A 14,974-nucleotide genomic window follows, 5' to 3' on the forward strand; every position below is an offset into this window, starting at 1 on the left:
CGCCCTGGCCAGAAGGCAAGGAGGACACTCGCCCTGGCCAGAAGGCAAGGAGGACACTCGCCCTGGGCAGAAGGCAAGGAGGACACTCGCCCTGGGCAGAAGGCAAGGAGGACACTCGCCCTGGGCAGAAGGCAAGGAGGACACTCGCCCTGGGCAGAAGGCAAGGAGGACACTCGCCCTGGGCAGAAGGCAAGGAGGACACTCGCCCTGGGCAGAAGGCAAGGAGGACACTCGCCCTGGGCAGAAGGCAAGGAGGACACTCGCCCTGGGCAGAAGGCGAGGAGGACACTCGCCCTGGGCAGAAGGCGAGGAGGACACTCGCCCTGGGCCAGAAGGCGAGGAGGACACTCTCCCTGGGCCAGAAGGCGAGGAGGACACTGACCCTGGGCCAGAAGGCGAGAAGGACACTGACCCTGGGCCAGAAGGCGAGGAGGACACTCGCCCTGGGCCAGAAGGCGAGAAGGACACTCGCCCTGGGCCAGAAGGCGAGAAGGACACTCACCCTGGGCCAGAAGGCGAGAAGGACACTCACCCTGGGCCAGAAGGCGAGAAGGACACTCGCCCTGGGCCAGAAGGCGAGGAGGACACTCGCCCTGGGCAGAGGGCGAGGAGGACACTCGCCCTGGGCAGAAGGCGAGGAGGACACTCGCCCTGGGCAGAAGGCGAGGAGGACACTCGCCCTGGGCAGAAGGCGAGGAGGACACTCGCCCTGGGCAGAAGGCGAGGAGGACACTCGCCCTGGGCAGAAGGCGAGGAGGACACTCGCCCTGGGCAGAAGGCGAGGAGGACACTCGCCCTGGGCAGAAGGAGAGGAGGACACTCACCCTGGGCAGAAGGCGAGAAGGACACTCCCCCTGGGCAGGAGAGGAGGACACTCACCCTGGGCAGAAGGCGAGGAGGACACTCACCCTGGGCCAGAAGGCGAGAAGGACACTCACCCTGGGCCAGAAGGCGAGGAGGACACTCACCCTGGGCAGAAGGCGAGGAGGACACTCGCCCTGGGCAGAAGGCGAGGAGGACACTCGCCCTGGGCAGAAGGCGAGGAGGACACTCGCCCTGGGCAGAAGGCGAGGAGGACACTCGCCCTGGGCAGAAGGCGAGGAGGACACTCGCCCTGGGCAGAAGGCGAGGAGGACACTCGCCCTGGGCAGAAGGCGAGGAGGACACTCGCCCTGGGCAGAAGGCGAGGAGGACACTCGCCCTGGGCAGAAGGCGAGGAGGACACTCGCCCTGGGCAGAAGGCGAGGAGGACACTCGCCCTGGGCAGAAGGCGAGGAGGACACTCGCCCTGGGCAGAAGGCGAGGAGGACACTCGCCCTGGGCAGAAGGCGAGGAGGACACTCGCCCTGGGCAGAAGGCGAGGAGGACACTCGCCCTGGGCAGAAGGCGAGGAGGACACTCGCCCTGGGCAGAAGGAGAGGAGGACACTCGCCCTGGGCAGAAGGCGAGAAGGACACTCCCCCTGGGCAGAAGGAGAGGAGGACACTCACCCTGGGCAGAAGGCGAGGAGGACACTCACCCTGGGCAGAAGGCGAGGAGGACACTCACCCTGGGCAGAAGGCGAGGAGGACACTCACCCTGGGCAGAAAGCGAGGAGGACACTCACCCTGGGCAGAAAGCGAGGAGGACACTCACCCTGGGCAGCAGGCGAAGAGGATACCCACCCTGGGCCGAAGGCGAAGTGGACACCCACCCTGGGCAGAAGGCAGGGAGGGGTACACTCACCCTGGAGAGGGGGCTGGTGGGGTTCGGCACAGTGTTGCAGGTGGAGCTGTCGCTGGCTGTTCGTTCCTTTGTCTCCTGAGACGTCATTGCTGCGGTGTGCCTGAAAGAGGTTACACATGTTTTATATGAGTGCGGCTCACCATCCTATAGGGGGCGCACAAGGTGAGGAGGAGAGCTGTTACACTGATCGGTCTCTGTATTACACAATCTCATAAAGGTTTCCATCATAACAATTAATTCTATGGCAGAGGGGTCGGGGAATGGAGGGCGATGGCTGATCCTCAGCCGTGTCCTGTGGAGAGTGAAGGGTTAACACTCACTGATCGTTCACCACGAAGATGCAGTTGTCCTGGGACGGCTGGCCACTCACCGGGTGCTTACACGTCACTTTACGCTCATTGTGGCTGCAAGAAAAGAAACTTTAAGAGAAGGAGGTGGCGGGGGCCAGGGCGAACACCCAGGAGGAGGCGGAGCCCAGAGGCCTCAGAAAAAACAACAACCCCAAAGAGGAAGAAAAACTATATATATATATATATTGTGAAATAATAAATTACCCCCCCAGCCTGACTGCACGCAAGAATCTGATGGGCATGGTCTCACTATGTACAGTGCAGGGAAAGCTGGGTGACTGTCAAAGCAGCCTCTAGTCGTGGTCTACTGTGTATGACATCACTATGTACAATGCAGGGTGTGGGGAAAGCTGGGTGACTCATGGCAGCCTCTAGTGGTGGTCTACTGTGTATGACATCACTATGTACAGTGCAGGCTATGGGGAAAGCTGGGTGATTGTCCTGGCAGCCTCTAGTGGTGGTCTCCTGCACTCCATGGACAAGCTGTGGGCTCAAGGACTGTGAGGATGATGAGGGTAGTAGTAAACACACAGCCTCTAGCCCCCACATCCTGGGCCCCCGCTGTAATTACAGGATCTGGACTCCAGTTCCGTGTTTGGACGACATTTTATACAACTTCTTGGTTTATTCGGCGCCGGAAAAAAAAGCCACAAAGAATTGGGAGGAAGAAAAACTGGAAATAGCAACGACCCCACAACTGTGCACCAAAACAACCAGCAATATCACTGTCATCTCTAGGGCTGCACTCACTATTCTGCTGACAGTGTCAAGGGCGGGGGAAGGCAGTACATACAGTCAGGGTGAGGAGTGTATTCAGTAGTCTGGTGTGATGTATCAGGATCAGCAGGGAGCACTGTGGTGTATACAGTAGACTGGTGTGATGTATCAGGATCAGCAGGGAGCACTGTGGTGTATACAGTAGACTGGTGTGATGTATCAGGATCAGCAGGGAGCACTGTGGTGTATACAGTAGACTGGTGTGATGTATCAGGATCAGCAGGGAGCACTGTGGTGTATACAGTAGACTGGTGTGATGTATCAGGATCAGCGGAGCACTGTGGTGTATACAGTAGACTGGTGTGATGTATCAGGATCAGCAGGGAGCGCTGTGGTGCATTCAGTAGACTGGTGTGATGTATCAGGATCAGCAGGGAGCACTGTGGTGTATACAGTAGACTGGTGTGATGTATCAGGATCAGCAGGGAGCGCTGTGGTGTATACAGTAGACTGGTGTGATGTATCAGGATCAGCAGGGAGCACTGTGGTGTATACAGTAGACTGGTGTGATGTATCAGGATCAGCAGGGAGCACTGTGGTGTATACAGTAGTCTGGTGTGATGTATCAGGATCAGCAGGGAGCACTGTGGTGTATACAGTAGACTGGTGTGATGTATCAGGATCAGCAGAGCACTGTGGTGTATACAGTAGACTGGTGTGATGTATCAGGATCAGCAGGGAGCACTGTGGTGTATACAGTAGACTGGTGTGATGTATCAGGATCAGCAGGGGGCACTGTGGTGTATACAGTAGACTGGTGTGATGTATCAGGATCAGCAGGGAGCACTGTGGTGTATACAGTAGACTGGTGTGATGTATCAGGATCAGCAGGGAGCACTGTGGTGTATACAGTAGTCTGGTGTGATGTATCAGGATCAGCAGAGCACTGTGGTGTATACAGTAGACTGGTGTGATGTATCAGGATCAGCAGGGGGCACTGTGGTGTATACAGTAGACTGGTGTGATGTATCAGGATCAGCAGGGAGCACTGTGGTGTATACAGTAGACTGGTGTGATGGATCAGGATCAGCAGGGAGCACTGTGGTGTATACAGTAGACTGGTGTGATGTATCAGGATCAGCAGGGAGCACTGTGGTGTATACAGTAGACTGGTGTGATGTATCAGGATCAGCAGGGAGCACTGTGGTGTATTCAGTAGACTGGTGTGATGTATCAGGATCAGCAGGGAGCACTGTGGTGTATTCAGTAGACTGGTGTGATGTATCACGATCAGCGGAGCACTGTGGTGTATACAGTAGACTGGTGTGATGTATCAGGATCAGCAGGGAGCACTGTGGTGTATACAGTAGTCTGGTGTGATGTATCAGGATCAGCAGGGAGCACTGTGGTGTATACAGTAGACTGGTGTGATGTATCAGGATCAGCAGGGAGCACTGTGGTGTATACAGTAGACTGGTGTGATGTATCAGGATCAGCAGGGAGCACTGTGGTGTATACAGTAGACTGGTGTGATGTATCAGGATCAGCAGGGAGCACTGTGGTGTATACAGTAGACTGGTGTGATGTATCAGGATCAGCAGGGAGCACTGTGGTGTATACAGTAGACTGGTGTGATGTATCAGGATCAGCAGGGAGCACTGTGGTGTATACAGTAGACTGGTGTGATGTATCAGGATCAGCGGAGCACTGTGGTGTATACAGCAGACTGGTGTGATGTATCAGGATCAGCGGAGCACTGTGGTGTATACATTAGACTGGTGTGATGTATCAGGATCAGCGGAGCACTGTGGTGTATACATTAGACTGGTGTGATGTATCAGGATCAGCAGGGAGCACTGTGGTGTATACAGTAGACTGGTGTGATGTATCAGGATCAGCGGAGCACTGTGGTGTATACAGTAGACTGGTGTGATGTATCAGGATCAGCAGGGAGCACTGTGGTGTATACAGCAGACTGGTGTGATGTATCAGGATCAGCGGAGCACTGTGGTGTATACAGTAGACTGGTGTGATGTATCAGGATCAGCGGAGCACTGTGGTGTATACAGCAGACTGGTGTGATGTATCAGGATCAGCAGGGAGCACTGTGGTGTATACAGTAGACTGGTGTGATGGATCAGGATCAGCAGGGAGCACTGTGGTGTATACAGTAGACTGGTGTGATGGATCAGGATCAGCAGGGAGCACTGTGGTGTATACAGTAGACTGGTGTGATGGATCAGGATCAGCAGGGAGCACTGTGGTGTATTCAGTAGACTGGTGTGATGGATCAGGATCAGCAGGGAGCACTGTGGTGTATACAGTAGACCGGTGTGATGTATCAGGATCAGCAGGGAGCACTGTGGTGTATACAGTAGACTGGTGTGATGTATCAGGATCAGCAGGGAGCATTGTGATTTATACAGTAGACCGGTGTGATGTATCAGGATCAGCAGGGAGCACTGTGGTGTATACAGTAGACTGGTGTGATGTATCAGGATCAGCAGGGAGCACTGTGGTGTATACAGTAGACTGGTGTGATGTATCAGGATCAGCAGGGAGCACTGTGGTGTATACAGTAGACTGGTGTGATGTATCAGGATCAGCAGGGAGCACTGTGGTGTATTCAGTAGACTGGTGTGATGTATCAGGATCAGCAGGGAGCACTGTGGTGTATACAGTAGACTGGTGTGATGTATCAGGATCAGCAGGGAGCACTGTGGTGTATACAGTAGACTGGTGTGATGTATCCGGATCAGCCCTAACATCTCCAGGACACTGTACAGTATAAGCTCCGCCCTAACATCTCCAGGACACCGTACAGTATAAGCTCCGCCCTAACATCTCCAGGACAAGAACAGTATAAGCTCCGCCCCACCATACAGAATAAGCTTTGCCCCACCATCTCCAGGACATCGTACAGTATAAGCTCCGCCCCCCAGCTCCAGGACATCGTACAGTATAAGCTCCGCCCCACCACCTCCAGGACATCGTACAGTATAAGCTCCGCCCCACCACCTCCAGGACATCGTACAGTATAAGCTCCGCCCCACCACCTCCAGGACATCGTACAGTATAAGCTCCGCCCCACCACCTCCAGGACACCATACAGTATAAGCTCCGCCCCACCACCTCCAGGACACCGTACAGTATAAGCTCCGCCCCACCACCTCCAGGACACCGTACAGTATAAGCTCCGCCCCACCACCTCCAGGACACCGTACAGTATAAGCTCCGCCCCACCACCTCCAGGACACCGTACAGTATAAGCTCCGCCCCACCACCTCCAGGACACCGTACAGTATAAGCTCCGCCCCACCACCTCCAGGACACCGTACAGTATAAGCTCCGCCCCACCACCTCCAGGACACCGTACAGTATAAGCTCCGCCCCACCACCTCCAGGACACCGTACAGTATAAGCTCCGCCCCACCACCTCCAGGACACCGTACAGTATAAGCTCCGCCCACCACCTCCAGGACACCGTACAGTATAAGCTCCGCCCCACCACCTCCAGGACACCGTACAGTATAAGCTCCGCCCCACCACCTCCAGGACACCGTACAGTATAAGCTCCGCCCACCACCTCCAGGACACCGTACAGTATAAGCTCCGCCCCACCACCTCCAGGACACCGTACAGTATAAGCTCCGCCCCACCACCTCCAGGACACCGTACAGTATAAGCTCCGCCCCACCACCTCCAGGACACCGTACAGTATAAGCTCCGCCCACCACCTCCAGGACACCGTACAGTATAAGCTCCGCCCCACCACCTCCAGGACACCGTACAGTATAAGCTCCGCCCCACCACCTCCAGGACACCGTACAGTATAAGCTCCGCCCCACCACCTCCAGGACACCGTACAGTATAAGCTCCGCCCCACCACCTCCAGGACACCGTACAGTATAAGCTCCGCCCCACCATCAGCATGCCGGCATCTCCAGGAATCCAATGTTTGGGTTCGGAATAAGATGAGACATTCCAGGTGTGTGAGGGAACGCTTCATCCCAAATGCAGCAAGCTCTGGGATGTGGTGGACGCCAATGAATGACCATCCAGCTTTTCCATACTCCATATTCCAGATAATGACCGAACAGATCGGGCAGCAGGGGCAATATCAAGGTCATGTAGTGGTGCCAGTCACCAAGCTTTCCCATGATAAGATAAGACAGAACAGATCATTCAGTGTTGGCAGTATTCATGACATGTAGTGGTAATCCAGCTTTCCCATGCTCAGATAAGACAGAACAGATCATTAAGTGTTGGCAGTATTCAGGACGTGTAGTGGCGGTGGTCATCCAACTTTCCCATACTCAGATAAGACCGATGAGATCATTCAGTGTTAGCAGTATTCCGGAGGTGTAGTGGCGGCCTTACGTAACATAATGAGGACCCCGCCGTCCATCTCTGTACATGATCCTTATACAGATCACAGGAGTCACACACTGGTGCAAGAATATCCACAGCTGAAGACCTGTTACAGTGTATCACCAGTGCAGACACCATATGTCACAGTGACTCCACCGACCAGACGCCACGTAGTGCAGATTAAGGAAGCGATCAATATCCCCCATCTGTGACACCAGATATTATAGTGGGACATCGCATCGATTCCAGGAACAGGCACAGAAAGTTGTGTCCCCTGGGGCCCCTACAATACAATGGGGGGGTCACCTCTGTCACAGCAGCAAGAGTCACCAACAAATCATAAACCAGTGACGTCAGGAGACCCCGGGACCCCCCAACTATCATGACTACATCACATCCTACCGAAACCCCCAACTATCATGACTACATCACATCCTACTGGACCCCCAACTATCATGGCTACATCACATCCTACTGGACCCCCAACTATCATGACTACATCACATCCTACTGGACCCCCAACTATCATGACTACATCACATCCTACTGGACCCCCAACTATCATGACTACATCACATCCTACTGGACCCCCAACTATCATGGCTACATCACATCCTACCGGACCCCCAACTATCATGACTACATCACATCATACTGGACCCCCAACTATCATGGCTACATCACATCCTACCGGACCCCCAACTATCATGGCTACATCACATCCTACTGGACCCCCAACTATCATGACTACATAAGATCTTACCAGAACCCCAACTATCATGACTACATCACATCCTACCAGACCCCCCAACTATCATGACTACATCACATCCTACCGGACCCCAACTATCATGGCTACATCACATCCTACCGGACCCCCCCAACTATCATGACTACATCACATCCAACCGGACCCCCCCCCCCCCAACTATCATGACTACATCACATCCTACCAGACCCCAACTATCATGGCAACATCACACCCTACCAGACCCCAACTATCATGACTACATCACATCCTACCAGACCCCAACTATCATGGCAACATCACATCCTACCAGACCCCCCAACTATCATGGCTAAATCACATCCTACCAGACCCCCCAACTATCATGGCTACATCACATCCTACCAGACCCTCAACTATCATGGCTACATCACATCCTACCGGACCCCCAACTCATGACTACATCACGTCCTACAAGAATCCCCAACTATCATGACTACATCACATCTTACCAGACCCCCAACTATCATGGCTACATTACATCCTACCAGACCCCCCCCCCCCCCCCCAAATTCTCTATGGGGTTAAGGTCAGGAGAGTTGGCAGGCCAATTGAGCACAGTAATACCATGGTCAGTAAACCCTTTACCAGTGGTTTTGACACTGTGAGCAGGTGCCAGGTCTTGCTGAAAAATGAAATCTTCATCTCCATAGAGCTTTTCAGCAGATGGAAGCATGAAGTGCTCCAAAATCTCCTGATAGCAGCTGCATTGACCCTGCCCTTGATAAAACAGTGGACCAACACCAGCAGCTGACATGGCATGTTCAAAAGTGGCAGCTGACATGTTTCTGGTTCAAAAGTGTCTTGACCTGGTGAATGCGGCACCGGTAGCCCATTTGCTGCACACGCCTGTGCACGGTGGCTCTGGATGTTTCTACTCCAGACTCAGTCCACTGCTTCCGCAGGTCCCCCAAGGTCTGGAATCGGTCCTTCTCCACAATCTTCCTCAGGGTCCGGTCACCTCTTCTCGTTGTGGAGCGTTTTCTGCCACATTTTTTCCTTCTCACAGACTTCCCATTGAGGTGCCTTGATACAGCACTCTGGGAACAGCCTATTTGTTCAGAAATGTCTTTGTGTCTTACTTTCTTGCTTGAGGGGTCAATGATGGCCTTCTGGACAGCGGTCAGGTCGGCAGTCTTACCCTCTTGCTTGAGGGGTCAATGATGGCCTTCTGGACAGCGGTCAGGTCGGCAGTCTTACCTTCTTGCTTGAGGGGTCAATGATGGCCTTCTGGACAGCGGTCAGGTCGGCAGTCTTACCCTCTTGCTTGAGGGGTCAATGATGGCCTTCTGGACAGCGGTCAGGTCGGCAGTCTTACCTTCTTGCTTGAGGGGTCAATGATGGCCTTCTGGACAGCGGTCAGGTCGGCAGTCTTACCCTCTTGCTTGAGGGGTCAATGATGGCCTTCTGGACAGCGGTCAGGTCGGCAGTCTTACCCTCTTGCTTGAGGGGTCAATGATGGCCTTCTGGACAGCGGTCAGGTCGGCAGTCTTACCCTCTTGCTTGAGGGGTCAATGATGGCCTTCTGGACAGCGGTCAGGTCGGCAGTCTTACCCTCTTGCTTGAGGGGTCAATGATGGCTTCTGGACAGCAGTCAGGTCGGCAGTCTAAGGCTGGGTTCACACTACGTTTTGTCCCATACGGGAGCGCATACGGCAGGGGGGAGCTAAAAGCTCGCGCTCCCGTATGTGACCGTATGCGCTCCCGTATGTCATTCATTTCAATGAGCCGACCGGAGTGAAACGTTCGGTCTGGTCGGCTCATTTTTGCGCCGTATGCGCTTTTACAACCGGACCTAAAACTGTGGTCAACCACGGTTTTAGGTCCAGTTGTAAAAGCGCATACGGCGCAAAAATGAGCCGACCGGACCGAACGTTTCACTCCCGTCGGCTCATTGAAATGAATGACATACGGGAGCGCATACGGTCACATACGGGAGCGCGAGCTTTTAGCTCCCCCCTGCCGTATGCGCTCCCGTATGGGACAAAACGTAGTGTGAACCCAGCCTTACCCATGATTGCGCTTTTGAGTAATGAACCAGGCTGGGAGTTTTTAAAAGCCTGAGGAATCTTTTGCAGGTGTTTAGAGTTAATTAGTTGATTCAGATGATTAGGTTAATAGCTCGTTTAGAGAACCTTTTCATGAAATGCTTACTTTTTGAGATAGGAATTTTGGGTTTTCATGAACTGTATGCCAAAATAATCAGTATTAAAACAATAAAAGACCTGAAATATTTCAGTTGTGTGCAATGAATCTAAAATATATGAAAGTTCAATTTTTATCATTATATTATGGAAAACAATGAACTTTAGCACACACAGTGTGTGTATATATATATTTTTATTATAGCATAAATTCCAATGGATGGAGATATATTGCGAGAGAACTTTGTCACATATGTCAACTAAAATTATAAGATAATTAAAATAAACCTAACACCACTGTGTGACCCTATATACAGGCTGACACCATAACCCAGCCACAAATACCAGGGTGCTTCTTTGTATTGTCAATACTATGCAAGATTGTCTGGGACTATTAGACATCCTGTGGATGGGATGTGTAGACGATATGAGGAGGACGGAGATACGCGAGGCCAAGACGGGCACGACGACGGAGATACGCGAGGCCAAGACGGGCACGACGACGGAGATACGCGAGGCCAAGACGGGCACGACGACGGAGATACGCGAGGCCAAGACGGGCACGACGACGGAGATACGCGAGGCCAAGACGGGCACGACGACGGAGATACGCGAGGCCAAGACGGGCACGACGACGGAGATACGCGAGGCCAAGACGGGCACGACGACGGAGATACGCGAGGCCAAGACGGGCACGACGACGGAGATACGCGAGGCCAAGACGGGCACGACGACGGAGATACGCGAGGCCAAGACGGGCACGACGACGGAGATACGCGAGGCCAAGACGGGCACGACGACGGAGATACGCGAGGCCAAGACGGGCACGACGACGGAGATACGCGAGGCCAAGACGGGCACGACGACGGAGATACGCGAGGCCAAGACGGGCACGACGACGGAGATACGCGAGGCCAAGACGGGCACGACGACGGAGATACGCGAGGCCAAGACGGGCACGACGACGGAGATACGCGAGGCCAAGACGGGCACGACGACGGAGATACGCGAGGCCAAGACGGGCACGACGACGGAGATACGCGAGGCCAAGACGGGCACGACGACGGAGATACGCGAGGCCAAGACGGGCACGACGACGGAGATACGCGAGGCCAAGACGGGCACGACGACGGAGATACGCGAGGCCAAGACGGGCACGACGACGGAGATACGCGAGGCCAAGACGGGCACGACGACGGAGATACGCGAGGCCAAGACGGGCACGACATAGGCGAGGCCAAGACGGGCACGACATAGGCGAGGCCAAGACGGGCACGACATAGGCGAGGCCAAGACGGGCACGACATAGGCGAGGCCAAGACGGGCACGACATAGGCGAGGCCAAGACGGGCACGACATAGGCGAGGCCAAGACGGGCACGACATAGGCGAGGCCAAGACGGGCACGACATAGGCGAGGCCAAGACGGGCACGACATAGGCGAGGCCAAGACGGGCACGACATAGGCGAGGCCAAGACGGGCACGACATAGGCGAGGCCAAGACGGGCACGACATAGGCGAGGCCAAGACGGGCACGACATAGGCGAGGCCAAGACGGGCACGACATAGGCGAGGCCAAGACGGGCACGACATAGGCGAGGCCAAGACGGGCACGACATAGGCGAGGCCAAGACGGGCACGACATAGGCGAGGCCAAGACGGGCACGACATAGGCGAGGCCAAGACGGGCACGACATAGGCGAGGCCAAGACGGGCACGACATAGGCGAGGCCAAGACGGGCACGACATAGGCGAGGCCAAGACGGGCACGACATAGGCGAGGCCAAGACGGGCACGACATAGGCGAGGCCAAGACGGGCACGACATAGGCGAGGCCAAGACGGGCACGACATAGGCGAGGCCAAGACGGGCACGACATAGGCGAGGCCAAGACGGGCACGACATAGGCGAGGCCAAGACGGGCACGACATAGGCGAGGCCAAGACGGGCACGACATAGGCGAGGCCAAGACGGGCACGACATAGGCGAGGCCAAGACGGGCACGACATAGGCGAGGCCAAGACGGGCACGACATAGGCGAGGCCAAGACGGGCACGACATAGGCGAGGCCAAGACGGGCACGACATAGGCGAGGCCAAGACGGGCACGACATAGGCGAGGCCAAGACGGGCACGACATAGGCGAGGCCAAGACGGGCACGACATAGGCGAGGCCAAGACGGGCACGACATAGGCGAGGCCAAGACGGGCACGACATAGGCGAGGCCAAGACGGGCACGAGATACGCGAGGCCAAGACGGGCACGAGATACGCGAGGCCAAGACGGGCACGAGATACGCGAGGCCAAGACGGGCACGAGATACGCGAGGCCAAGACGGGCACGAGATACGCGAGGCCAAGACGGGCACGAGATACGCGAGGCCAAGACGGGCACGAGATACGCGAGGCCAAGACGGGCACGAGATACGCGAGGCCAAGACGGGCACGAGATACGCGAGGCCAAGACGGGCACGAGATACGCGAGGCCAAGACGGGCACGAGATACGCGAGGCCAAGACGGGCACGAGATACGCGAGGCCAAGACGGGCACGAGATACGCGAGGCCAAGACGGGCACGAGATACGCGAGGCCAAGACGGGCACGACGACGGAGATACGCGAGGCCAAGACGGGCACGACGACGGAGATACGCGAGGCCAAGACGGGCACGACGACGGAGATACGCGAGGCCAAGACGGGCACGACGACGGAGATACGCGAGGCCAAGACGGGCACGACGACGGAGATACGCGAGGCCAAGACGGGCACGACGACGGAGATACGCGAGGCCAAGACGGGCACGACGACGGAGATACGCGAGGCCAAGACGGGCACGACGACGGAGATACGCGAGGCCAAGACGGGCACGACGACGGAGATACGCGAGGCCAAGACGGGCACGACGACGGAGATACGCGAGGCCAAGACGGGCACGACGACGGAGATACGCGAGGCCAAGACGGGCACGACGACGGAGATACGCGAGGCCAAGACGGGCACGACGACGGAGATACGCGAGGCCAAGACGGGCACGACGACGGAGATACGCGAGGCCAAGACGGGCACGACGACGGAGATACGCGAGGCCAAGACGGGCACGACGACGGAGATACGCGAGGCCAAGACGGGCACGACGACGGAGATACGCGAGGCCAAGACGGGCACGACGACGGAGATACGCGAGGCCAAGACGGGCACGACGACGGAGATACGCGAGGCCAAGACGGGCACGACGACGGAGATACGCGAGGCCAAGACGGGCACGACGACGGAGATACGCGAGGCCAAGACGGGCACGACGACGGAGATACGCGAGGCCAAGACGGGCACGACGACGGAGATACGCGAGGCCAAGACGGGCACGACGACGGAGATACGCGAGGCCAAGACGGGCACGACGACGGAGATACGCGAGGCCAAGACGGGCACGACGACGGAGATACGCGAGGCCAAGACGGGCACGACGACGGAGATACGCGAGGCCAAGACGGGCACGACGACGGAGATACGCGAGGCCAAGACGGGCACGACATAGGCGAGGCCAAGACGGGCACGACATAGGCGAGGCCAAGACGGGCACGACATAGGCGAGGCCAAGACGGGCACGACGACGGAGATACGCGAGGCCAAGACGGGCACGACATAGGCGAGGCCAAGACGGGCACGACATAGGCGAGGCCAAGACGGGCACGACATAGGCGAGGCCAAGACGGGCACGACATAGGCGAGGCCAAGACGGGCACGACATACGCGAGGCCAAGACGGGCACGACATACGCGAGGCCAAGACGGGCACGACATACGCGAGGCCAAGACGGGCACGACATACGCGAGGCCAAGACGGGCACGACATACGCGAGGCCAAGACGGGCACGACATACGCGAGGCCAAGACGGGCACGACATACGCGAGGCCAAGACGGGCACGAGATACGCGAGGCCAAGACGGGCACGAGATACGCGAGGCCAAGACGGGCACGAGATACGCGAGGCCAAGACGGGCACGAGATACGCGAGGCCAAGACGGGCACGAGATACGCGAGGCCAAGACGGGCACGAGATACGCGAGGCCAAGACGGGCACGAGATACGCGAGGCCAAGACGGGCACGAGATACGCGAGGCCAAGACGGGCACGAGATACGCGAGGCCAAGACGGGCACGAGATACGCGAGGCCAAGACGGGCACGAGATACGCGAGGCCAAGACGGGCACGAGATACGCGAGGCCAAGACGGGCACGAGATACGCGAGGCCAAGACGGGCACGAGATACGCGAGGCCAAGACGGGCACGAGATACGCGAGGCCGAGATACGCGAGGCCAGGGCACGAGGCCGAGATACGCGAGGCCAGGGCACGAGGCCGAGATACGCGAGGCCAGGGCACGAGGCCGAGATACGCGAGGCCAGGGCACGAGGCCGAGATACGCGAGGCCAGGGCACGAGGCCGAGATACGCGAGGCCAGGGCACGAGGCCGAGATACGCGAGGCCAGGGCACGAGGCCGAGATACGCGAGGCCAGGGCACGAGGCCGAGATACGCGAGGCCAGGGCACGAGGCCGAGATACGCGAGGCCAGGGCACGAGGCCGAGATACGCGAGGCCAGGGCACGAGGCCGAGATACGCGAGGCCAGGGCACGAGGACGAGATACGCGAGGCCAGGGCACGAGGACGAGATACGCGAGGCCAGGGCACGAGGACGAGATACGCGAGGCCAGGGCACGAGGACGAGATACGCGAGGCCAGGGCACGAGGACGAGATACGCGAGGCCAGGGCACGAGGACGAGATACGCGAGGCCAGGGCACGAGGACGAGATACGCGAGGCCAGGGCACGAGGACGAGATACGCGAGGCCAGGGCACGAGGACGAGATACGCGAGGCCAGG

General features: G+C 57.1%; 1 protein-coding gene across 1 annotated transcript in view; it reads right to left on the reverse strand.

Annotated features, from left to right (window-relative positions):
* The window catches only part of PLEKHA5 (pleckstrin homology domain containing A5), a gene marked incomplete at its 3' end in the record, with an annotated part of 118,862 nt that overhangs the window by 75,011 nt on the left and 28,877 nt on the right, over positions 1-14,974 (reverse strand). The window contains 2 exon segments of the mRNA XM_056553818.1: positions 1,726-1,825; positions 2,046-2,129. Coding sequence (XP_056409793.1) covers positions 1,726-1,812 — 87 coding nt within the window.

The sequence above is a fragment of the Hyla sarda genome, unplaced genomic scaffold, assembly GCF_029499605.1.
Source record: "Hyla sarda isolate aHylSar1 unplaced genomic scaffold, aHylSar1.hap1 scaffold_386, whole genome shotgun sequence".
NCBI classification, from domain to species: Eukaryota; Metazoa; Chordata; class Amphibia; order Anura; family Hylidae; genus Hyla; species Hyla sarda.